Here is a 26595-nt window from a genome sequence, read left to right as displayed (position 1 = left end):
AATGTTCCTTCCTCAGAGACTCAGTTTCCCATGAGCATTAGCGGCCTTTCGGAGAATCATGAGATCCATCATGGGATCGTGTAGTACTACTTTTTAGCAGTGCTGTGTTTGGGATTTTCGCTTATTCATTCTAGCACCATGGCGGTGGAAATCATCGCACCCGACTGGGAGTTTGACCGTTTTGACGATGGTTCACAAAGTAAGTGCCCAGTTGAGCCCTGACATGCAAAGAAAGACTGTGGCAGGCTAAAGTTTACTACTTTAGCATCCACCGCTAGCTCAAGTTGCTAGCTCGATGCTTTGCAGCTGGGCTTCGTATTAGTGAAAGAAACTGCACGCTGCTCTTTAATTCCCAAAATATATGTTTAGTAAATGCCATCAAAATAAAAGTAAGTATTTACTACCCCCGGAATAATTAAAACTGAAGGAGTAAATTAGTGGAATTAATCGCTAGCTGTAGCTGGCGAACGTAAATCAACACAGTTTGTCACGTACAGCTGATCGATCTGACAGCTGGTTTTGACTGTGTAGTTAACGCCGTACTCTTTCGCTTACTCACATTTAATTTTCTTGTTTGTTTTTAGTGTTATGTTTAGGGCGAGAAAACTGCCCAGTGCTTTCCTTTGTTTATCTCCTTGTGACTTTGCCTCTCTGGCTCTCAAAATATTTATTTGCGACAACCTGAGCGAACGACCTTTATGTGCCATTAGTCAACTACATTTATTGGAAAAGGTAGTTTGGTAACACCTTGTAACTAGGCATAGTGTAGATTTACATATTTTAGGTTAAATTTAGAATCTATTGGGCAGCTGAATCATGCTTTGAGCTTTAAAGGACAGTTACAAGTGTCTCTTTCTTTAATGAAAATCTAGTAGTGCAAAAGCAGCATTGTTGCTTATAAAATGTTGTAAACTTGCAATGGAAGGGCAGAAAATCAACCCATATTTTTTTCTGATTAGTACCAGTCTGTAACGTTGTCAAACCTTCCTCCCAACAGAGATACACACAGAGGTTCAACTGAAGAACTACAGTAAGTTTCTGGAGGAGTACACCTCTCAGCTGAAGGGTATTGAAGAGGCTCTGGATGACTCCATTGGAGATGTATGGGACTTTACTCTGGACCCCATCGCCCTTAAGGTAAAACCCCCAAATATACTGGCTTGGTTGAAAAGACTGACATTGCTTTTACACAGTTATAACTTGCGTAATTTCCTTCCTTATACTTTATGCCCTTTCAGCTTCTTCCCTATGAGCAGTCATCCTTATTAGAATTAATTAAAACTGACAATAAGGTAAGTAAAGACAAACAAATGAGTCATTTTTAATTTTCATATCCACACAGTTGTTCTTTTTTTTTTTTTTAAATGTCACTTTGGTTGTGTGCAGGTCCTGAACAAAGTTATTACAGTTTATGCTGCTCTCTGTAGTGAAGTTAAGAAGCTTAAATATGAGGTAAGTGTGGTCAAACAGCTCAGTTACTTTGTGCATGGCTTATGATTATGTCATGTTTATATCAGCATGTCTGCATACTCTTGACTTTGTGGAAGTAAAGCTACTGTTACTTTCAGCAATTTTAGTAGCTCTTTTTTTTTTTTACTTTGTTTTCTTTAAGATATTAATTTAGCCTCTGTTTGTTGCTTTTCAAGGCAGAAACCAAATTCTACAATGGCCTATTGTACTATGGAGAAGGAGGTAATCTGTCAACTTTTACTGTTTCATGTTGTTTTTATTCTAGGTTTGCCCTCTGTGATACACAGTGCTTATTAAGATTAAAAAAAGGCATGTGTGAATTTCTCTTACAGTGTCTGAAACCAGTGTTGTTGAGGGGGAATCCCAGATTCAGATGGGCAGATTCATCTCATTCCTACAGGTGGGTAGTAACTGATTTCTGCCATAACCTTATTTACTGATGTCTGGAAGACAGAAATATTTACTTTACTTTGTCCTTTCATAGGAGCTGTCCTGCTTTGTATCCAGATGTTATGAAGTGGTGGTCAGTATTGTGCATCAGCTGGCAGCACTCTACAACAGTAACAAGTATGAACCATGAATACATGACCATAATGTTACAGTCATTGCACTATTTTTGCAGGATTGCAGGGAGAGGTTGTGTGCACTTTATATTTAATGAAAGGGCCTCAGCTGCTCTGCAATGATAGTCTCATTGTATCCAACCTGCCTCATATTAGATAAGTGGTTGTGAATGGCCTGACATGGGTAAGCTGGACTTAAATTTGTTATAACAGAAGGGGCACCACAAACATTTTGCTATAGCGAATGAAGCATGAGCTGGTTCCCTGTCATGACCAAACAGAATGTACTAAACTATCTTTCTTCTAAATTACAGGGGTGCAACAAAAATCATAGAATCCTCTGGTGTCCATTTCCAGGTAGGGTTCAAATGTTGTGAGACTTTTAATATTTGCAGATGTTACTCAGTCATTTATACCATGTCTGCCTTGCTTTCCCTTTGCAGATAGTATATGAACACCTGGGAGAGTTGTTGGTGGTGCTGCTCACACTTGATGAGATTATGGAAAATCACAACACACTAAAAGACCACTGGAAGATGTATAAAAGGTAATTACACAGTAAGCTATGATGGCATGTGACATACAGTGTAAAAGATGCAATGAAGCAGTTTCACATCTCTGGCTAGAAATCACCACATTCGGACAGGAAAGGGTATGGAAGGCTATAAAAGCACATTTCTCTAGTGGGTTTTTTTTGTGAATTTTAGTCTGAAAATAGGTAAACATTAAGTTTCTGTAAAAAAACCAGTTTGCATACATGATGCTGAGGAGCAGGCAGGACTCGCCAAACACAACAACCTCCTTTCATGTATGTTGAGGTTTCTGTCTTTACCTTCACTCTAGAATGATCGCTGTTTTTCTCGTGTCACACAAGTGTCTCATTGCGTAGTCATAGTTTATAAGCTACAGTTTAATGATCACTTGACCTGTTAAATAGAGTACACTGTAGACATGTGTTTGCATAAATATGAAGAGAATGTGACCTGTAATTATGAAAGTAAAGCAAAATATATGTGCCACAATACGGAACTGCATCCCAGTTTTTTGTTCACGTAAGTACTGTGGTTTGATTTATCATTTGTAGGTTTTTCTTCCACACACTCACACTCACACAATCACACGTGCACACGTACATATATGTGCACTTACACTCAGTGGTAAATATATGTATCTGGTTTTGTTCCCTACTTGGGTCGTGGAATCTATATATTCAGTTACAGACATGTGGAGCTATGGGGGAAATCTTATACTGGCCCCAGGATTTCTGGAGTTTGTTTTTGCAAAGTGGCCTTCATATAGGCCAGCCCCTTAAGTGAAAACATACGTTAAAATCTACATACTTGTTGGAGTTAGTCTTTGTTGTTCTTCCTTTTTCACTAGGTCTGAAAAGCATCTCTGTAGTCTTCCTCTTTTCCTCTGACCTGGTAACGCCATATTCAGCATTCTTTGTCCAGTGTAGTCATCTGCACATGTCCATACCATCTCAGCCTTTTCACTTTGTCTTTAGACTGCTCAACCTGAGCTGTCCCTTTTGATATACTCATTTCTAATCCTCCCCATTGTTAGAGTCAAATTGTTAAATGGGGTGGCTGTAGCTCAGGTGATAGAGCGGGTCACCTACTCACCGGAAGGGTCGGTGGTTCGATCCCAGGTTCCTCCAGTCTACATGCCAAATATCCTTGGGCAAAATACTAACCCCATGTTTGCTCACTGGTGGTGGTCAGAGGGCCCGGTGGCGGTCAGAGGGCCCGGTGGCGCCAGTGTCCGGCAGCCTCACCTCTGTCAGTGTGCCCCAGGGCAGCTGTGGCTACAATGTAGCTTGCCATCACCAGTGTGTGAATGGGTGAATGACTGATTGTAGTGTAAAGCGCTTTGGGGTCCTTAGGGACTAAGTAAAGCGTTATACAAATACAGGCCATTTACCATTTAAATGTTGCCATTATTGTACTTAAATTTGTAAGTCTTGATTCACTGTAGGATCAAAGACCCCACTACAGCCTCCCCCAGCCTGTTGAATGGTGGGGGAGGCTGTAGTGTTTTATTATAGGCACATCCTAGGTGAAGGTTCTGTTATCTTGTTTAGTAAACTTCCTGCCTTTATGACCCTTTTGGTGAGCAGGAGGTCACACAAACGCACCCCCAAACACAAACACACACACACTCACGTGCACATGCATACACACACACACACACCTAGTGCCTGACACCATAGGGGGGGTTTTGTGTAAACTGTGTGTCACAGAAATAAAAGGCTGCAGGGGAAGCTGGTTCTTCGAAGTGGCCTGACACCAAGGGCAGGTCTGTTCTGAGATCCTTCCCTTGCTAGCATGTGAAAAACTGGTTGAGCTGTTCGTCTTGCTTCGTTAACGGGAATAAGTTTCTGAACCAGCGGGGCCTGTGGAAGCGCAGACCCAACACCCATCCTGGTCACTCCCACTGAAAAGCCCAAGGTCTACCTCTGTCTATGCCACCATCTCCAAACCATACATTATAGAAGGTCTCACTAGCATCTTGCAATCCTTCCTGTTCACTCTTGCTGTTTATCCCTTACACAGGCTATTGAAATCTGTACACCATAACCCTGGGAAATTTTCCATTCCTGAAGACAAGCTGAAACCTTTTGAGAAGCTCTTGCTCAAGCTGGAGGGGCAACTGCTGGATGGCATGATACTCCAGGTGACTTTCCCTTCTGGTGTTTATTATATTGGTGTTAAGTAGAGGTTTTTGGGAAGATAATATGATGAACATTATTCGTATGATGTGCAACAGGCCTGTGTCGAACAAAGATTTGATGATCCTGGGGAAGGAGTAGCAGTTTCCAAAAACAGTGCCTTTGCTGAGGAGTTTGCCTTCAATATTCGCACCATATTTGCAAGTGTTGAATCCAAAATTGGTCAGTTGTTTCTTCTTCCACAATAGACTAGTTTCCTTTGAGTTGTTCTTCAGAGCCGGACTGATTTGTGGTTGTGTGTCTTTTCTCTTTTTCAGGTGAACCTTCAGAAATTGACCAGAGAGACAAATATGCTGGCGTCTGTGGTCTCTTTGTGCTTCACTTTCACATTTTCAGGAGTGTTGACAAAAAGCTTTACAAGGCGCTGCTCGATGTCTGTAAAAAGGTGGATTTCTGTTCTTGGACTTTTTTTATTACTTGTTCAGTGGGAGTCCTTCCTCATTGTTTTCTTTGATCTGGCCTGAGAATTAACAGTCTGCTCTTGTGTGTCCACATCTTCACTTAGGTTCCAGCAGTCACTCTGGTTGCAAACATCATCTGGTTTCCCGACACTTTCCTCACCAATAAGGTCCCTGCTGCAGCTAAACTGATGGATAGGAAGAGTCTACAGGCCATCAGAGCACAGAGAGACACATACCTGCAACAAAGAGCACAGACATTAACAAAGTGAGTAAAGCTGAATGTCAGCCACATTTATTAAATATAAAGTGAAGTATCTAAACATTTTTTTTGTGTTCAGGGATGTTCAGTCCTACTATCTGTTTGTAACTTCTTGGATGATGAAGATGGAGTCCATCTTGTACAAAGAACAAAAAAGTGAGAAGTTGCAAGAGGACCTTAACAGCAGGTGTAATGTGTTTGTACAGGTGAGTAGTGTGTTGGGTTTATCTAGGCACAAACCCCGCTGGAACACAAGACACTCAACTGCACGACAAAACAAGACAAGAAGGCGCTCTCCGTGTTTAGTGGCTTGCGAGGGAAGTTAGCCAAAGTTGAGGAAAAGATTCCTTCACCTGAACTCAGCCAACTTCGACTGATTCCTTTGCTACAGCCCTTTTTATTGTCAGCAAGCAATCATTCATGAATATTCAATTACAAATACATGTGACATTCTTAAGCAGGCATATCTGAACAACATCAGTGTCTGTATTCTGTGTGTGTGTAGGTGCGTGTGTGTGCGTGTGTGTGTGTCCAACCATACTATACATAGACATATGGCCTTTCAGTGAACTTAAACTGTGTGTATGAGGTATGCAGGAAAGCAGAAGTAAGCGTCTCGCTAAATGATAGGAACAGGAACTTGCAACAGGTCATGTCTCAGACGAACATTTAAAGGTGTGAAATCTTGCACTCTTAAGAAACAGAACAATCTAGTTCCTAAAGCTATAATGGAAATTATAACGTCGAGACTGCTTCCTCTCATCTCATGGTACACAAATGCACACAGAATCTTATCAGACCTCATAAGGATATGATTTTTATCAGCATACAGATGATTATATATTTCTAAGCATAAATGATTATGTGTTCCTAAGCACAAATGACAATATAAAAAAAAAAAAATCAATTCCAACAAGTGACTTTTTATTTTGTAGAATCTCTGAATGCATGAATGATTTTTTTTTTTTTTACATTGAGTATCTTCTCACCACAGAAGTAACTTTATTGATTTGTCATCTTCAGTTAAATCTACTTCCTGTTTCATTTCATAAAGTTGTGTGAAGCTTTACATTCATGTATGACCCGTCATTTAGCAAAGTGTTGTGTTTCATTTACAGGGTATTCTGTATGCTTACACCGTCAGTACCATTATCAAGACGACCATGAACATGTACGTGTCGATGCAGCGGCCCATGACCAAGACATCGGTCAAAGCTCTCTGTCGACTAGTTGAGTTACTCAAGGTGTGTGTGTGTGTGTGTTTGAGTGTTGGCCCTCTGTTTAAATACCTGTTGCATTGAGAATAATAATGAATGTCATGTGACTCTCCTCTCAGGCTGTGGAGCACACGTTTCACAGACGCTCTATGGTTGTTGCTGACTCCGTTTCTCACATCACTCAGCAGCTGCAGGCACAGGCGCTCAGTGCCATCAGCATTGCCAAGGTAAACGAAACAAGCAATAAATCCTGTTAATGTTGCCTTGAGGCAACTGTAATTTGGCACTATATAAATAAAATTTATGAGTTGAATTGATGATTATAGTTATGTTACCATTTCCACTACGTTGTCTGTCAAGGTTGCTCAGAGCTAAATTTCATAAACGTTTTTTCTAGAGATGAAGCTTGAGCAAACCCTTAGATTTCAGTACAGATGTGGATTGCTGTCTTTAAAATGGTTATGATGGAACATTTCTAGTTTGTTCTTTATTTGGGTTTAGGTGCTTAAAATTTCCATTGTAGAAGTTTTATGTGCTTCATCTCTAGGTTGAATGACAGGCGTGCAAATATGACCTGATATAGCCTGCTTAACTTTGTTATCTGGTGACTGTTAGAGCATAGAAGGAGGAAACTCCCAGAAAGACCAGTGCCAGGTGCTTCCTGCGACATAGGGGGTAGGAGCTCGCTTCCTGCCCAGGTATTGCACAGCAACAGGGTAGTAGTCTGCAAAGAGTCTGTGTGCGTTCAAGAAACTGCTGAAAGAAGTTCTTACAGGAGTTGTGTGTGTGTGTGTGTGTGTGATATTATAAAAGGGTTGCTGCAATGTCTTAAGGGCAGAGCTCTCATGACTGTATAACTGTGAATGCAGAAATAAAAGGCTTGACTACAGCTGATCGTGTTGCAAACTTTATTAACAGAAAATTCCATGACATGGTAAAACTGTTATTAGTGCGGATGTGCTCTTTGAATGCATTTTCTGAATGGTGTAGGGTCTACCTTACAATATAAAGAGCCTTGAGGCGACTGTTGTTGTGATTTCGCGCTGTATAAATAACATTGAATTGAAGCATTTAATAAAAATGTCTTCTCTCCCTCAAGAAAAGGGTGATCTCTGACAAGAAGTACAGTGAGCAGCGGTTGGATGTGCTGTCCTCTTTGGTGCTGGCAGAAAATGCTTTGAGTGGTCCCAGCACAAAGGAGCGACGCCTTGTGGTGTCTCTGGCTCTGTGTGTCGGCACTCAGCTGGTAAGTCAGGAGGAGACTTCATTTTATATACAAACAATTTTTCCTTCTTCGTACTTTCTTTTCGTCTTCATTGTCCTCTTAATTTTATTCCAGAAAACTTTCAAGGATGATGAGCTTCTTCCACTGCAGCTTGTACTGAAGAAGCTGGATCTGATTAGTGAGCTAAGTGAAAGGTGAGACTTTTTCCCTCTTTTGTCATGCGTCACAGTGCAGGACACTGTTTGGGGGATGGATGGATGAACCAGCCTTAAGTTGAAATGACACACAATTGTAAACTCATAAAAAAAAAAAAAAAAGAAGAGCTAGAGCAGGTTGACAAAGTGGGGGAAAAAATGATGTTCAAAAAAATCAAAGCAGCTTATATAATTAGAAGTGGTTGGAATAAACCACTCTAGTGATCTACTCTATTCACTACAGCATACTTCGTGCCAGTGTGTGTGTCTAGTGCTTTGCTGAAAACAGTGCAAGTGTCTCTACATACACCAGGACATACTTATAGAGGTCCAGTACCATGTGTCGGAAGGACAGAAGAATCCAAAATGCACCATTTAGAACTCAGAAATGTCTCATGCCACTAATCTAAAGCCAACAAACACATCCATTCAGACACTGATCCAAATGTTCAGCACAAGCACATGCTGGCAGGTGACTCACTGATTATTTGTTGAAGCTCACAGCCATCTGGCATCTCAGTGAAGTTTCCATTAGATGGTGTGGAAAAATTTGGCGCCAATGGGACTTATTCAGTGTTATCTTTCACCTACCTTAAGATTATCCCTGCATGCTAAAATATTCAATATTCAGTGTTCTTTGTTCCTCAGGGTCAAGCTTCAGTGTGACTGCAGTTTCCTGTACTGGCACCGAGCCGTGTTTCCCATCTATCTAGATGATGTATATGACAACGCCGTAGACGCAGCACGAATACATGTAAGCAGACAGACCTGTGATGAACATAACACAGTGAAAATTTACAAAGACACTTTACAAGTCCTTGGCCCTCAACTACAGCAACATCTGCTTTCATTAATCCTTTATAAGGGCTGTTTATCACACAGGACTGAGTGCAGTGTTCCCTGGGTCAGATTGACCCTGGCAAAACACATTAATTTCTTAACTCACACTTGTTGAGTAGAGTACACACATACCAGCAGAAAGTAAGAGTTGTAACCATACACAAGATAAAAATGTATGAGTAATAGGTTACATATTGCTTTAGAAAGGTCACATCATATTCACTACACCATACTTCGTGCCAGTGTGTGTATTTTTTGTCTTTATTTTCGTGAGGTTTTGAGTGTTATCTCATTTTTGGCTATTCTGCTGTTCTGTCCATCTGCACGGTGATTGGCTTGAGCAGTACATGTTCAGTGCACTAAGGGACAGTGTGCTGTCTATGATGCACTCCAAACACATGGAGTCATGTGACCAGCTGCTGGAGAGCTACGACAAGGAGATCATGGACGTGTTCAAGGAGGTGAGAGCGCGCTCTGAACATGCTTTTTTCGTGGCTATTTTAAGGCTTTTATTTGTTAAGATTCTTTCTTCCTGTGTTGTAGCACCTGCTTGACAAGCTGTGTAAGGAGATTGAGAAGGACCTGCGTCTCTCTGTTCACACGCACCTGAAGCTTGATGACAGGAACCCTTTTAAAGTTGGCATGAAGGATCTGGCCCACTTCTTCTCCCTCAAGCCCATTCGATTCTTCAATCGTTTCATTCATATCAAAGGTGCAAAAGAACTTTTCATACGTCTGTGCCCTCAAACCATGTTTGCTCCTGTTTTTTACTTTTAGTTTTAGCCATGGGAAACGCTTAATGTTTTTTTGTGGGTGGGGAAACTTTAAAGAATATATTTTTAGCCACCTGTACTGTTATTTGTGAAGACATCTGTTACTTTTCTAAAGTCATTTGAATTTTTAAAAAGTGTCCTATCATTTTTATTATATTTTAATGTAAGGTGTGCGTTTGATTTGCACTCTAAAAGTTTGAATAGTACAGTGACTTCTTATGCACCAACAACATGAACTAAACTCTTGTTTTGTGCACCATCTGCATGCCATTCTGTGCTGTGGCACACACTTTTTTTTGCATGGCATTCAGAAAAGCACAATACAAACATCCCTTTTTGCTCTCTGAGGGTTGCTGCTATTGCTTTCTGGTGACTTAGTCCCAAGTTATAGTAAATATAAAAAGGTCCTCCATAAGTGATTTGTTCTTTGCATGAATGTTTCTTTAACAGTAAACTGTTTACTGCAGTACTGTGAGGTGATAATGTTTTTTTAATGTCCTACAGCCTATGTGACTCACTACCTGGATAAAACGTTCTACAACCTGACGACTGTCGCTCTGCATGACTGGGCCACCTACAGTGAGATGAGAAACCTTGCTACACAGCGCTATGGACTCACAATGACAGAGGCTCATCTGCCCAGCCAGACACTAGAGCAGGTCTATTTGGTTACACCTCCCTCATCATGAGCAGAGGTGGAGATTTACATAGACAAATTAACTAAATCCTCCTTGTGTTCTCACCAGGGTTTGGATGTTTTGGAGATCATGAGGAACATTCATGTTTTTGTCTCACGATACCTTTATAACCTCAACAACCAGGTCAGAGTCCATATGGATTTTTCTCCCATTGAATCACAAAGTGTTGCTGCCTCTGCAGTTATAATTGTTTTTGTGACAGATCTTCATTGAGAAGGCAAGCAACAACAAGCACTTGAACACCATCAACATCCGTCACATCGCCAACTCCATCCGAACACACGGTACAGGAATCATGAACACCACTGTGAGTTTCCAGCAGAAAACAGCAGCATGTGTTTTGACATTCTCATGTGAATGTAAGGCCTGTTTTATATGTCCTCTATTCTTCCGTCAGGTGAATTTCACCTACCAGTTTCTGCAAAAGAAGTTTTACATCTTCAGTCAGTTTATGTACGACGAACACATCAAGTCCAGACTCATCAAAGACATACGTTTCTTCAGAGAAACAAAGGACCAGTCTGATCAGAAGGTGCAGTCTTCTCTGTCTTTCCATTTTCAGTCATTTTAAGTGAACGGAAGTTTGGCACAGGGGGAAGACCCTGGAGCCAGGGAGTAAAAGTAGAGCTGTCATTGTTCGGGCTAAGCTCTCACAGTGCCATATGTCTTGTCTTGTTGTTACAGTATCCGTTTGAGCGAGCAGAGAAGTTTAACCGTGGCATCAGGAAACTGGGTATCACTCCTGATGGACAGAGCTACCTGGACCAGTTCAGACAGCTGATCAGCCAGATCGGTGAGGATGCTTTTATTGGTTTCTGGTATTAAACATTAAACTGCAGTTGCATGCAAAGATAACACAATTTCACACTGTTCTTTCAGGTAACGCCATGGGCTATGTACGTATGATCCGTTCTGGAGGCCTTCATTGCTGCAGCAGCGCAATCAGGTATAATAAAAGGAATTTGAGTGAAAGTTTATATGGCTTCAGTTAGAAGGAATTACTGATATATTGTGTAAACATGAGGCTAAATGTGATTTTACATCAGAAACATTTTTATCTTGCTATTGGAAACATTTTCTTTTTCGTTATTGCTTCAGATTTGTCCCAGATCTGGAGGATATAGTCAACTTTGAGGAGCTGGTGAAAGAAGAGGGACTGTCAGAGGAGACCCAAAAAGCTGCTAGGTGAGTTATCTGTAAAAAGTCAGTCAGTCGCTTCTTGTGTGTCAGTGTTTGCAGAGCAGGCTCCTATTTTGGATGGACGGTGCATCAATGAATTTTAAATTGTATGTCAGCTTCAGAGTGTAATCCAACAATCCTGCACCTAGCAGTTAGTGTTGTGTGCATTGCCGTTATTGTACCAGCAGGGGGCACCTCAGATAGGAAAAAGATAACTGAAGTGCTTCCCACATTGTTTTTAGTTTATCATTTAAATTGTAAAAGAAAAGTGAAAGTTTTAAAGAAAAGGTTTGATGTTGATAAATTACAACTCTAAATTATAGCAAAAGAGAGTATGATTGTTGGAGTGATATTTTATGATTGTCAATTGTACTTAGAAACATATAATCACTAATGCTTAGAGGTATATAATCGATTGCATATTGATAGAATGTCTGATCCTTAGTAGTCTGCAAAGAGTCTGTGTGCGTTCCAGAGTGCTCTGGCATACCACACACATCCTAAGGTCATGAGAGAGGTCGTACCTTCTCTTTCTGATATATAGTATGGGAGGACATCTACTCTGTATCTGTTTGAGTACAAGGGCCCTTTGTTTAGGTGGACCGCTGGACTCCTGGCGCCAGCTTTGGGGAGTCGTTCACAGGGTCATATTTTGACCCGCACACACGCATACCTACACGTACACACAGACTGGTACTCTTTGTTCACATGTATGCCTGTTTAAGATGTCATATGTTAATGAAACCATGCATATTCATGTAACCACAATAAAAGGCAGTACTGCAGGGGAGCTGACCGAGAGTGACTGGGGTTCGAGCGGCAGGAACAGCGTTCGTCTCGGTCATCTCCCTCGTGCACGAGATCACACAAAGAGTTCGGCCTGGTGTCTTATGCTTTGCTAGTTGCAGTAAAATTGTCTCGGCTGTTCCAGCAATAGTTTTGTGCCAACATAAACCTAACAATGATATTTCGTAATGGGGGAAAAATGTAAAGGAAATAAATCACATCACATCCCGGCCAAACTCCAGAGTGATCTCTGCCGATGGCCACCGCCGTATTGCAATGTTACATAAAAGTTAACATGTAACATTGTTATATATAATCACAATGAATTGAAATGAACACATACTGTATTTTTCCCATGTAGTTTCATATATTATCTACTGTGGGGGTAATAAATTAAAGTTTCACCCTGCACTTTTCCAAAAAATGTATTCCTTCAATGTAATTCCTTCTTTGCTGTCATTTATTTGCTTTCTGTTATGATTATTATGATTCACAGCATCCTGGACTCTGTTTTGGGAGATCTGACCAGCAACTCTGCCGAGGGGACAGAGTACTTCAAGATGCTGGTGGCCGTGTTTGCGCCTGAGTTTCGCAGTGCAAAGAACATGCACCTGAGGAACTTCTACATGATTGTACCACCGCTGGTCAGTGCTGATGCTGTTTTGCTACATGTCATGTTCTCTTCACTTGAAATCAGTTTGTGCTTGATTACATTTATTGCAACAAATCTCACTTCTAGACGGTGAATTTTGTGGAGCACTCCATCAGCTGCAAAGAGAAACTCAACAAGAAAAACAAATCTGGAGCTGCTTTTACAGACGACGGCTTTGCAATGGGTGAGCAGACAAACCTGATAATACACACAGACATCCTTAATCCTTTCTTCTGTACTGGCCTTGGACGTACTATCTTCTTTTTCTGTCCCCTCTCTGCCTCCTCTCTCAGGTGTGGCGTACATTCTGAAGCTACTGGACCAGTACCTAGAGTTTGACTCTTTGCACTGGTTCCAGTCTGTCAGAGACAAGTACAAGAAAGAGATGAATGCAGTGGTGAAAGAGCAGAGCGTTCAGTCTGCCAATCAGGATGAAAAGTTGCTGCAAACCATGAATCTCACCCAGAAGAGGCTGGACGTGTACCTCCAGGTACATTTTGGGTTTTTTTTAAATGTCAGACTGAATTTCAAGAAGTTTAACTGTTGGTGGCGTGGTTGTGAGAATGGCACTGAGATGTGTTTCTGAACTGTTTTCCCTTTTCATTTCAGGAGTTTGAGCTTCTCTACTTCTCTTTAAGCAGCGCCCGGATCTTCTTCAGAGCTGACAAGACAGCAGCTGAGGAAACTCAGGAGAAGAAAGATAAAGGTTAGCAGTTTGTGAGGTTATTAATAAAGTCTTTTAATTATGCAAAACCACTGGCACACTCCCACTGTCATGTATGCTTTTTGTAGATAATTTTTCAAGAGATGGAAAGATTAAAGTTGTCATTTTATTTCCAACAGAAAATGCTGCCAAAGCAGGAAGCTCTGCAGATAGTTCCACCCCAACTGACCCTGCCTCGAAGTGAGCCTCGCTGTCAGATCACTGTCACGTACTGGATTGGAGCACTGAAGAGGAGAGCTCAGCAGCAGGCTGCGTTCGTGTGTGCAGTTCAGGGATTTAAAATAACTGGAAAATGTTGAAAACGGTTGAAAGACAATGACTTTAAAACGCTTTGTGTTCTGTCACAGCACAGTCGTCTTCATTAGACAAAGAATGTGTACTTAAAGTGCTAATCAGGATATCACCCCTGCATCTAATAACTCACTTTGTATTAGTAGCATTTACAAATGCATCAGCGTTTTAAAAAGATGAGCGGGCTTAACAAATCTAATGTAAAAGTGTATCTTTTGATATTTTTACTCAGTCTGGATGAACGTATTTTTACTACTCAGTCATGAACTAGTTTGGATCTTTGTTTCAATGGAGTGCTGCCTCTTTGTTGGTGTCCACTGTACTTATTGTGATTCTTTATGGCCTTCAATGGAAACGAAGACTCTTGTGAATGTTTTCAATGTATAATTTCACATTTGTGTGCCATAACTGTGTACCATTTCTTGGTCCACTTTATACATTGTATGAATTAGGGCGTGTATGTGCCTTTCTAAACTGTGGATACTTGTTTTCATAACATATTTTGGAAATAATTCATCCGATGCAAAAGATACAGCGCTAAAATTTAATTATTTTTTACTGCTGCTCTGAAGGTGTGTCATTACATTTTTGTTTTCCAGTTTTGTATCTTAAGCATGTGGTACATGTGTAATTACATTCCATGTATTAACTTCAGGAATAAAAAGTAAACCTTGCATTTTCAGCAGAATTTAGTGGCTCATTTCAGAGTTTGTATTAAAAGGTGTGAAAAGTATGTCCAGTGTTTGCTGTGGATTTCTCTAAACTGTCTTACAAATTTGAATTTAATTTTCTCTGTTGCACTGTACAGTCAATTTTAGTAAGATACTCAATAAACAAGACACACAGTTCAGGAAAGCCTTTTTCTGCTTTAATACAAAGAAATTAAGATTTTAAATTCAGAAAATACAAGATTGGTCTGTGTGTTGGTTTGTTTTTTTTTCCTCATGTCTTTTTTCCGTTTCCTATGAAATGCTGCTGTCCACCACTGTTCAGTCAGCTTAAAATGAAATGCATCCTTTTTGTGTTTGAGTCAAAATTAAGGGGATGATAATGATGATCTCCAGGTTTATTTATTTAATCTTTTAGTGGTGGGGCTTAGATTCAGGCCTTTCCTCATGTGACATTTTAATATTTTTTAGTTTGATGCACGTGCCCGGTGTCATGTGACACCCTGTCCAGCAGATCCAGAAAACTCCTGTCGCATCCACATATTGCATCCATGCTTACCTCATAAAAACGAGGTACAAGTCAGGGCAAAATTTCTTCCAAAATAAATGTCATATATATATATATATATATATGTATATATATACACACACACATACATATATATATGTAGCAATCATATATACACATTCGTACATACATATACTAATTTATGTGATGCAAAGAAAAAAAAATGTACACATTTCTTACAAAATTGTAACAAAGACTGGAAAGAGTTCTGTTTGCTCTGGAGCAAAGTCGTGTAGATGTTCAGCCTCTGAGGACTTCTCCACCAAAGTAGTCTCCTACATTTGTGTCCATGTTTGGGCAGCACAGACGTCACAGAGAGAGACGAAGAAACTGTATGTGACAGAAAAGGTTTGGTGGTGCAAAAACAGGGTGGAAGGATGAATGTAAATTGAAAGGAGGGGGGCTAAAAAGGTGAAATTTATAGATGTGGGACAATTGCATGAACTCCCTGACTCAAAACAACAACAACAAAAAAGCAAATAACAATAGAAAAGAGGGGGAGAAATTACCAGGGAGTGTTCACATAAAAAAAGCACAAACAAATTTTGTGTTCTTTTATTACTAAATATAGTGCAACAATAAACATTGCATTTCTTTCACCCTTTAACTTGCTTCCTAGGATGTCAACGTTTCTTTTCCCCGTCTTTAATTCAGTTAACACTTGGTATAAATACAAAGAATAACCTTTGTTCTGTCACTGCCCTGTGCCACAAGGTCAGTCCTCCTTTCAGAGAAAAAACAGGCTTCAGATTCAGAGACGTAAACATAACACAGACCCTGCTCAAAACAAGAGAGGAGGAAAAAAAACAAACAAACAAAAAAAAAAAAAAAAACAGGAGGAACATGAAGAATAAAAACAAAACATTCGTTGGTGTTTTGGGGCAGCTTGTAAATTTGAAAATGCAGGGCAGTTTTAATGGTGGTGATGACCCCTACAGTCAAAGAGCCAAATCCTCGAGGAATAAAAAAACCAAGCTGTGTGGAACTCCTCGTCCCTCCTGGACAACGGTGTCGTGTACAGGAACAGCTGCGGCCTTTGGACTGGTTGGGCCTTAGAAGGCCTGCTGGGCTGGGTTGTAGTTGAATGTTGTTGGCACGTGAGGCCTCTCTTCCAGCTTGTCGTACTCCAAATGAAATTCCTTAGAGAAACAGATAGTTTTAAGATAATAGCTCTAATCCTCAAAACTAAAAGTAATAAAACCTGATCATATCAACTCTTACCTTGGCTACTTTCCTCCAGTTAAGACAATCAAAAAAGTAGTAGGTACCCCTCTCATAGGTGTTAGTCTTCAGTGTAGGCTCCATGCCAGGTGCCCTAGTTATCCAAACCCGTTCCTCTTTGTGGTACCTCCAGTCCCGGTTAAAGCTGGAGAGTGAAGAACACATTAATAAGTAGTATTACAATAAATAAATAAATAAAACACCGCCACCTGGTGGCTAACCAAGGACCAAGAAAGATTCATTTCAAGACCCTTAAAAAGCCTCAGGGAGTTTCACACACACTTCCAGCTATTTCTACAAAAACTAAAAATGATTATGTTCATACAAAAGAAGAAAAATTATTCCATAAACAAACAATATTGTACCTTGTTAAGTGTTAATCTAAGAGTACAGACCAGATGTCAGAATTGATCACCATTTTAAAGCTTTACAAGTGTTTTTTTCCAAAAGTCTGTTTATAAGAGATGTACTTGTGTAGTTCGACTTTAAAACCCTGACTTGGCCGTTTCGAGCACTGCCATGCAGTGTTTTTGAAATCTGGTCACAACTGAGGGGTGGAAATAACAGAGAACTTGTGTCATCTATTCAACTCCAAATGGGACAAAAAAAAAAAACAGAAACTGAGATAATAAACAGATTACATCAAGTGATGAGTATGGTTCATTCCCCCCCCAGACTTCTACACAAGAAGAAGTCATTAAGAATGAATGCAGATTTGAAAACACTTCTGCATACCCTTTACCTTTTAGACCAGCAAGCTATGTTCATCGTTAATAAGTAGTCTAGGCTTTTTCTTAAAGTGAGCTGGTTCAAGACTCCTGGCTTCCGCTCTCAGCTGTGTCTTCCGTGGCCTTTGGACTGAACGGGCCTTAGAAGGCCTACTGAGCTGGGTTGTAGATGAATGTTGCTGAACTTGTGTGTCAGGAAAAAGTCAATTATATTTGCATCTGCTGAGAGAATCACTGTGGTTTAGAATTTAGATTCAGTTTTATGGCAGGGATAATGTTCTAGCTTGTTTTTCTGTTTACGGATTGCTTAAAGGAGTCGTGTAAAGTCGACAGTCTTTGCAGTTGCTGCTTTGTACTAAAAACTTTTCACTGGCGAGCAGATGAGACAGTTTTGTGAAGAGGAAATTAAACTTGTTCTTTGCTAAGTAAGGTGATCATCTCCTGGACAGACAAACACCTTTGTGGCCGTTTCTAGCAAAAACTCAGTACTCACAGCTCCACTGCTGCCAGAAGCTGTAGCAGATCTCCTCCATTCATGTAGTACAGGTAGAACAACAGGTCTTCACCGTATCGAGACAGTTTGATGGCAGCCAACTAGAGTCAAGACAAGACAGTATAGATTAATTTTATTTTACTACATTAATCTTTGAACCGCTTACATTGAGCTCAAGTTCATGGTTACCTTGTCCCTTATGTGGATATTTGTTAAATACTCCGATGGAACATGGAAGTCTAAAAATGCAGATACAGATATAGGTTAGCAGCACACACAAGAGTGTCTAAAGCAGTGTGTAACTGTTTTAATTCACTGTGGCTTTGAAAATTTATGCTACTGATATGCCAAAAATGTGGTCTCCAAAAACAGGTTGGATAAAAAAAATAAATAAAAAAAACAAAAACCAGGAGGCCTGCCAGAATCTAAATCTTATTAATTAACTCTGTCAACAGCCAACTACTCGTAATAAAATAGTTGAAGGTTTTTTTAGCTGCACTAATTTTAAAGGGCCACATGTATGTTTGTACTTTAATTTCCACAACAACAGTTTTTGTTAAAAAAGAAAAAAAACATGACTAAAAATGTAACTATTTTACACAAATACTAAGATTGCATTGCATCCTTTCTCTGCTCCTCCTCAGCACTAATGCAAATGTCTTGACACCTGCTCTGACTCTGGTCTTGAAAGCTACTCAGGACTGTCATACATCAAATTAATGTCTTACCGATGTCTTGAGGTCGACAAGGTGCGGAAGCCCAAGGAGAGGCAAACTTGGGGTACAAGTTTCTGTCAAAGAGTTTAGTTGCAATCAGTTCGTGCTAGTATTAATATCAAAAGCAGACTGTTTGCTAAACGTTTTAGATAAAACAGGAAGAAATGTCAAAAACTCTGAAAGTACCAACTTTACCAACCTACTGATGCAGTCAGCAGGGGGCAAACTTAACTAATGGAGTCTCTTTCCTCTTATTTCTTTATTACCTCTGAGTAAGAATGAAATTTGATGTATACCAAAAATCATAGACCCTGAAACTTAAAAGACCAGCGTGTATGATTTAGTGCTCCTCCCGTGACTATTACAAATGCAAAAGGTTCCTAATGTATAAAAATGACAGTGAAGGGACTCACCCCTTCTGCAGATAATAAAAAGCTAATTCTAAGGCAACAAAGACACTGCGCCTCTTGTATTCAGCCACTGATACATTAATGACAATACAATTACATCCATCCAAAGAAACGGTGGGGAACTAAATAGATTCATTCATTAAAAATAAAAGTAGACAGATGTAACATGCATTATTGGACTAAAAATTTTTATTGTTTCTTTGTGTGTTTTTGTATAGGAAAAATCAGTATGTATTTGCAGGGTAATGAAATTTGTCTTACTCTGGTGAGTTTAAGTTGAGTCCCAGTGTTGTGAGGTCACTTCCTAATGCCAGATGGACCATCCCCGGATCAGTCTCTGCTGCCCGGATAAACGTCAGTAGGCCAATCATGCCAAATTGATCCGTCACCATTCCTGCGGGAATGTTCGTCACCCGACCTGCAGCAGCAAGACAACTGAAGATTAAAACAAACTGTAGAAACTGGACTCTGAGCTAGATTCAGTACTTATTCTCAAATCACCTTTGCATTAATAACTACACTTTGTTAACAAACCAACTGAATACCTCTTTGAACTCATGATCACAGGTAAATTAATGGACAAGTGATTATGGCTGTGTTACAATGAACGTTATTTTGTTGGTTTCCTCACTGTAGCTTAGTTGATAATTATCTAAGCCCAAATGCAGGGTAGCACGCCCAACTGCCTCACTCAAGGCAATTAAGAAGGGTTGTTTTGGTGGACTAACAGCAATACGATTGGCAGTGAAGACTCACCATCAGGCAACACCTGAATCCCTTTCTTCTGGTTGTTGTTCTGTGCTGAGGCCGTCTTGTCTCCGGGGAACTTGGGCCCATCTGCATTGGATGTGCTCTTGTTTGTGGAGTTCAAGTTCTAAAGGGAAGGGGGAAAAAATCAATAGGCAGGAAAAATAATGCATGTATTTATTTCAATTCTTTTGATCTGCACTCTTCTCACAAAAAATAAAAAAGTCCTGCCAGTGTGCTGTGTGACTTACAGTTTTGCTGTCATCGTTGTTCAACGTGGGATCCTTATAGTTTGGCCCAGGCAGTGCAGGGAAGTCCTCATTGTGGATGGAGAAATCCTGTGTCTGCTCAGTTGATGGCTTTGTCACCATGCCAACTTGATGATGAAAGTGTAACAGCAAAGAAAAAAACAAAAACAAACAAAATGGTACAATCAGCAATGATAGTCTGTCGTGTGCAGTGTAACAAAAGCTTAGTTAACATTATGAAGCTCATCTGATGGTTTTCAGCTGAAATCCATTTCCAATGTTGATGGAATGTGCTGTCTGTAAATTCATGTGAGGAAAATAATAAGACACTTTCTACAGTCTAATGGCCTACCATAAGGCGCTCGTCCAGTCAGTGGGTTGAGAACTGGTGTAGGGTTTCCGGTCCCTTCTCTCCGACTCCTATCTGCTAATGCAGGGAAGTCTGACAAATCCAGTCCTGTTACATTTTCACTCCCATCTGTTACACAAGGACAGTACAAACATGTGAATCCTTAAATACACTATTTTTGTAAATATGTAATAATGTAGCCTTATTATAAAGTAGATTAAGGATATAGCAGGTCTCCCCTTTTTTGATGTGTATTTATGTAACAGGTTAAAAAGACTCAGATCAGTTTAATCAGATTTTTATTCAGACCTAATTTCCTGCAATTCATTTCAAGGATACACAATTTATGTATGATGGATGGCACTGTTTGCTGCTGTTAACTCTTATAAGACCCTAACAGCAGCATTAATGGAAAGCTGTGATTTTGTGCAGGAAGCAGTATTATTTATCAGGCTGTGGCTGTTTTTTATGCTTTGAACACACACACAGAGCAATGTTAGTCTAAAAGTAGCTGAAACCTGATGGTTAGACAAAAGTGAACAGACCAACCTGTGCCGTTGAAGATGTTGCTTGATAATGAGTTGTTCATGAAAGCTTGATTGCGGTTCATACCAAATCCTGACATGCTGCAGAGACAGAAAAAAATAAGAAAAAAGAAAGAAAAAGAAAGGATACAAACATTTCCTTAATTAGAAAAACACGTTTTAGAAAGCAACTGTACACACAAAAGGAAACACCGAAGGTAACCCATGCCAGCACTATGAAGCAAGATTTGAGCTCATCCAGGTAACTTCAAGGTTAACCCTGGCTTTTCATTATTACAAAGGTGGTACATCACCATGGTAACTTACATCCTAACCTGTTTCAGAGCATGTTATGTTCACAGTTAAAGATAAACAGGTACAAAACCAGTGCCTACTCATCAGTTTTCTGCAAAATATTGTCACTGTTCCTTGGATTTCAGTGCATGGATAAAGTTGTGTAGTTCATTATGTTTGATTAGAAACAGATTCTTAGACATAAGTTTATTTTTCCTGTTGGGTGCAAACGATTTTATTGTTCTAAATTTACAAACGGGGCAAATATTTTTACTTATTTGTTTTGAACTTTTTTTGTTTCTTTTTTAAAAATCTCAGACCGGGATAAAGCTGAAAGACTAAAAAAAACAAAAAAACAAACAAACATCCTGTGTACATCTAAACTTTAATGTAAAGTAAATATTCACTGTATTAGTTTCTCCTGTTCTTGATTGAGCTGTGATAGCTGTGAGGTGCCTGTTAACTTCAGCAGCTTGCATTCTTACCTGCTTTCTTTCAGGCTGTAATAGGCTAAACTTTATTAATACAGTAGGACTCTGGCAGTCTCCCTGATCAAACACTTAAAGCGCACATAGATTCATATGGCGCTTTTAATACTACGCTACTATTTTTTTTAAAAAACTCTTTCTCACACACACACACACACACACACACACACAAAATGCATATAAAGGTTTGGGTTCAGCATGTATTATTTTCTTCAGATTTTTCCTCATATTACAGTTTTGTCATTTTCTGCAAAATCAGCTGCTCTGCTGCCAACAGACTTATCCACATTTCAGATTGGTCAAATGCTGTAAACAGCACCTCTTTCATGCTGGTAGCTAGACTGAGAAACCCTGGGTTGCCTTGTTAAGTTGATAATCAGCTTCTTGTGACTGCTTGGCCCAATCACCAGTTTTAAGATAACTGAACCCAGATAGCGGAAAGACATCCTGTGTATGTTGAATTTGCATCATAGTACGGGGCCATGTCCCTTTGAATCACTGGTGGATATGTGCAATAAATACTAAATCCATCTACCTGTTTATGGTAAAGGGCTGGCGTGCTGGCTGCTGTTTGGGCATACAGATGATACTGGGTGAGCTACGGTTGGGGCTTCCCAGCCCCGAGCTGCCCATGCTGTTGGTCCTGCCGCTTATCCCAATGCCTTGACCGACCTGAGAGTGATTCAGTACGTTCCTCGAATTCATCGGTAACGTCCCCCTGTTAAAACATCATCGTCCAATTTAGTGAATTAAAAGTTTTCTTAAACAGCATGATTAATCAGTCAAGTTCACACTCACCTGCTTGGTGATGGTGGGGTATGGAGAGACATGGTGGGGACCCCTGTTGTGGGGGTGATATGACTTGGTAGCTGCGAGCCTTGCGTTAGACTTCGGTTTAACTGAGGTGTGTTGTTTCCCATGCCTCTTACTGAGAAGCCGAGTGCACCTGCACAAAGACAAAAGAAAGCTTTTCAGTAAATTGTTCAAATAACAATCAAACTTTAAGTAACTCTAGTTCAGAGGTAAAAAGCAGAATTGTCTTTACGATTTTAAGTCTATCACAAATGACAAAACTGATGTTACAGGCTGTAAGATAAAGGTCAACACTCACTTTGTGGACCATATAAACTCGCACCGAGCTGCGACAGCTGACCCGATGACGATGGTGAGGGAGAGGACAGCATCTAGAGAAAAACATTAAAGGACAGAAGATAAGTCAGATAAATAGAAGATAAGTAAAGTAGAAGAAGATAAGTAAGATAAATGTGGAAAAAAAAATCTCAACAGGTAAGAAAGGTGTACCAGCACACAAAACTCACATCTTTATCCGACCGATGTGGAAACATCGTCGGCTGGTTGTAGTACATGCTTTCATCGGTAAAGTCGTTATCGACAACGTCAACGAACTCTACAAATTTCTTTCTAGCACCAAACATGCCTTTCGTCACCTGAAGAGAGAGAAAGGAACATTAATTAAAATGTGCATGTGAAAGAAAGCAGATGCTCAGGAGTGAACTTTTTGAACTTATACTGTGGCTTAGATTTGAATTTTAATTCTCTTTAGATTTCTAGTTGAACTAGATAAAATTCAGAGCCAGTAAGGTTCAACCTATACAATATTTTCTGGTCAACTTCTATACTAGCCTAAAAATGTTATGGTTTCAAAATTGGACATTAAAATTTTTTTTAGCTTTAGTATTTATAGAATAATTCTTGCAGCATTCATTCAGGCAGTCAGCGTGGCAATTGCCTGATCTCTGCTCACAGTTGCAGCAGCAGGGTAAGAATTAGGAACAGGGGTACGCATTTTCTGTTAAAGACTCTCTCCGAAATGGTTTGTCGGCCAAATTGGCTTGGTCAAGATAATGCACAGACAAACACATGTCACCACTAGTACCCTGCACCTTATACTACTCTACTAAGTCTGTGATGGGGAGAAGAAATGAGCAAGGAGGCATTGCAGGGATCAGAAGTTTATAATACATTGGCATCAAGCAATCCAAACCACCCCTGTTAAGGTGTATTGTGTGTCCTAAAACCCCCTCAGCATTCCTCTGGGGTAAGGAAGGTGGAAGCAGGTTCAGAAGGGTAAGCAGGCAGGGGGTGAAGCCCAGTTTTGGTTCCTCCTGGGTTTTGAATAGGAGTCAGCTCAGGCATACTGGCTAATGGGTAAGGATTAGAGTTAAAGAAGCAAATACGGGGGGCTAAGATTAGAATTAAGCTCCTAGGGTTAGGGTTAGAGTCTTGTATCAGACTACCAATTGCACCTTGCGTTGATGGCAACTTGGCCTTGGAACACTACTGGCTGATTACTCCTGTTTTGCTATACTTATTTGTATTTGTGATTTTTTTTTTTTTTACATGAGTACTTGTTGCATTTTTAATGCCTCTGACTACATTTTAAACTTAGACAGAGCAAGGGTCAGGGAGCAAGTGAAAATAACAAATTTGCATAGATTATGTTTAGCAGAAGTACTTTCTCAGTTATAATGAGAGCACCTTGGAAACCAGAGAAATCTGTTCTAATCTGATAACACTACTGGGCTGAAAATTGTGTTATGCAGTACAACTTGTTAGGCTTCCTCAATCCAGAATGGCAGCTGAATGAAAATAACTATTTCTTCATTCCTGTGATTAAGCATTCTACATGTTTGATTTTGTATTATTGTGAAATACGTCAATACCCTTCAGAAACTGTCTCTAACTAATAACTAATGTTATTCTTTTTTGTTAGTCTACGTTCAAATATGAGACGGCTTTTTTAAACACATTTGAATAATTCTTGGAACTTTTTACTGTATTTGCTCCCATTTAAAGAACCTGATTCACTTTCATGGTAAAAGAAGCCAGTTTTCTTTAACAGATTCTCAGATATTCGAGTTCAAACACTGCTTCAGATATCAAATCAATGTGTGGGGGGAAAAACACACACACACACACGTATATATCATCGACAAGCCTACATCCACAGACGATCTGTGGTTAGTTGTCCAAGATGTTTGGAACAACAACCGTCAAAAACTGTGTGCAAGTGTACCTAAAAGAATTTATGCTGTTTTGAAAGCAAAGGGTGGTCACACCAAATACTGATTTGATTTAGATTTCTCTTTTGTTCATTCACTGCATTATTTTGTTTGATGAAAATAAATGATTAACACTTGCATTTTTGAAAGCATTCTTTGTTTACAACATCTTTCCTCACCTGCCTAAAACTTTTGCACAGTACTGTATATCTCAAGTACTTTATATTTAAAGTACTTGTTATGCGATGCTGAAATTTCACAGCAATCATTCTATATGTTTAAATTTTGGACTACACATTTCTTTAGGCAAATCAACGATGGCTGAGCAGAAAATGTTGTTAAAAACCCAATGATCTGAGACTGAATAGCCCATGTCTGAAACTAACAGCACCACATTGTATCGTTTGTGCAACTGGAACTTTACTGCCGCCACACCGCTCTGATATTTCATAACCTTTGTATAGAAAAAGGATATCTGATATGACTGCAACGCTAAGTTAAATGGAAGCATCTGGAAATGCAATATGTTATAATTTCTTTGTAATTCAATGGGCTATAACTGGCACCTTACGGTTCTTAAAATAAACTTTTGAATAGTTGTTTTCTCTACTAATTTAAAATGAAAATTTGACTTTTACAACAAAACAAACAAAAACTGCAGCCCTACGATACCTGTTAACTAAATGAGATGACAGCAGAACTGGTTGTTAAGTTCCATCCCGTTAAACTTTACTATTAATGTGTTTAACAGCAACAAAGCTAACAGGCTAGCCAACACTAGTTTAGGTAGCTAACATTAGCAGGCTAGGTGCTTGTCACTTTGAGTTAGCTTAGCTAGCTTAACGTCAGCTTGCTAACTGGCTACTCTAAAAACAACCAAAGTAACAGAGCGTTTAAACTGAAAAATACACAGTGGTTTAGCTACCAGTAACACTGGCCCTCTTTGCCTCCGTTTATCCACTGTCAGCTGTGTGTTTTCACGGCTCAGTTTATGCTCCGATTGCAGGCAGTGGCAGTAGCAGCAGACAGACCAATAGCGACAATCTGCGGGTGCTAAAGGCTAACGACGTGCTACGTATTTAAACGAAAGAAAGCAAGGGAGGTAAAAAGCTCCAGCTGAGGGAGTTTAATTTACATAGGGCAATTTTAACATAAGAACAAAAATAAGTAAAATAATCTCACCGCATCAATTTCCCTTCGCTTCGTTAGATCCAAGATGGCTGTATTCTCAATCGAAAGAGGTCTAGCCTTTACCCCCTGACCTTACAACCTGCTGATCACTTCCGTACACAAAAATGAACACATCTGATAGTTTCCCTAACAGGGTGCTGGGAGAAGAACCAACATATATCTAGAAAAGTACTTCACGGAGGGGGAAAGAAAAAAGAAGATTTTGCAGTCATTTAAAGCAAATATGACAATGTCGAGTTTTTGTCTCCCTCGTGTGAACATTAGGTGTCTCACTCCAGTAAAATAAATGTGTGTGTGCAGCTGCATACTTCATTCACTAATGTAATGTTAGAGTATATTAGTGTACAACAATAACCCTGGATTTACATACTGCAGAGGATGTGATTGTCAGCAATAAAAGTTGGGTTACCAACCACATTTGACACATATCTCATAGAGTATCCCAAATCTCACAGGTTTCTGTGCAAAAACATGAACTTTATGTGTTGACAAGGGCCTTATGTCACAATTGGGTTTTTGGTTGTTTTTTACTTAACATTTTCTGTTTTTTGTTTGTTTTTTTCTGCATTTCTACATTTAATCAAATTAGCACACAACAAACTGGGGGCTATATCTGTTCATATCTTACATAAAATGAGTAGTTGAGAAAAGCCTGGTAGTCAGAGGTATTTTAAAGTGGACCCACAGGAGCTAACACTGTTCACAGTGGCATGAATTACTCAGTGAGGTTGGAAAACAGCAGCTTCACGTGAATTTAATATGGCCCGGAAACTTAAAACCATATTTATACAGACTTCCTCAGCAGATGGTGTCTTAAGGCTGTTATAATGATCCTTTACCAGTTAGACTTAAAGTGTTTGGCAAACCATCAATCATCATTATTTATCTGCTGAGGAAAAGAACTGGACATAGCTGAAAGCTTTG

At 39.7% G+C, this 26595-nt stretch overlaps 2 protein-coding genes across 2 annotated transcripts; one reads left to right on the top strand and one right to left on the bottom strand.

Moving 5' to 3' along the window:
- The first annotated feature begins 65 nt into the window (after window positions 1-65).
- washc4 (WASH complex subunit 4) lies at window positions 66-14698 on the top strand. The gene is made up of 33 exons (XM_063480044.2): window positions 66-199; window positions 998-1137; window positions 1239-1292; window positions 1387-1452; window positions 1647-1692; window positions 1803-1870; window positions 1955-2037; window positions 2348-2390; window positions 2477-2580; window positions 4589-4709; window positions 4803-4926; window positions 5022-5149; window positions 5270-5430; window positions 5504-5630; window positions 6543-6668; window positions 6761-6868; window positions 7741-7887; window positions 7981-8060; window positions 8709-8814; window positions 9245-9361; window positions 9444-9612; window positions 10178-10332; window positions 10420-10494; window positions 10574-10678; window positions 10769-10903; window positions 11056-11164; window positions 11251-11317; window positions 11470-11556; window positions 12833-12980; window positions 13076-13172; window positions 13282-13478; window positions 13598-13694; window positions 13832-14698. The coding sequence occupies exons 1-33, from the start codon at window positions 139-141 to the stop codon at window positions 13894-13896; spliced, it is 3516 nt and encodes a 1171-aa protein (XP_063336114.1). The 5' UTR covers window positions 66-138; the 3' UTR covers window positions 13897-14698.
- Window positions 14699-14849: 151 nt separating this feature from the next.
- On the bottom strand, window positions 14850-25713 carry cnot2 (CCR4-NOT transcription complex, subunit 2). Its single transcript, XM_063480045.1, has 15 exons — window positions 25663-25713; window positions 22777-22905; window positions 22569-22641; window positions 22256-22403; window positions 21993-22175; window positions 20701-20777; window positions 20155-20280; window positions 19806-19930; window positions 19564-19681; window positions 19069-19225; window positions 18410-18471; window positions 17871-17920; window positions 17682-17782; window positions 16461-16605; window positions 14850-16378 (listed from the first exon to the last, which is right to left on the bottom strand). Exons 2-15 carry the CDS (start codon window positions 22891-22893, stop codon window positions 16292-16294), a joined length of 1569 nt encoding a protein of 522 aa, XP_063336115.1. The 5' UTR covers window positions 22894-22905; window positions 25663-25713; the 3' UTR covers window positions 14850-16291.
- Window positions 25714-26595: the final 882 nt, after the last annotated feature.

The sequence above is a fragment of the Pelmatolapia mariae genome, linkage group LG7 (genome assembly GCF_036321145.2).
Source record: "Pelmatolapia mariae isolate MD_Pm_ZW linkage group LG7, Pm_UMD_F_2, whole genome shotgun sequence".
NCBI classification, from domain to species: Eukaryota; Metazoa; Chordata; class Actinopteri; order Cichliformes; family Cichlidae; genus Pelmatolapia; species Pelmatolapia mariae.
Note: the sequence above shows the minus strand (reverse complement) of the source record. Positions and strands in the feature narration are given on the sequence as shown.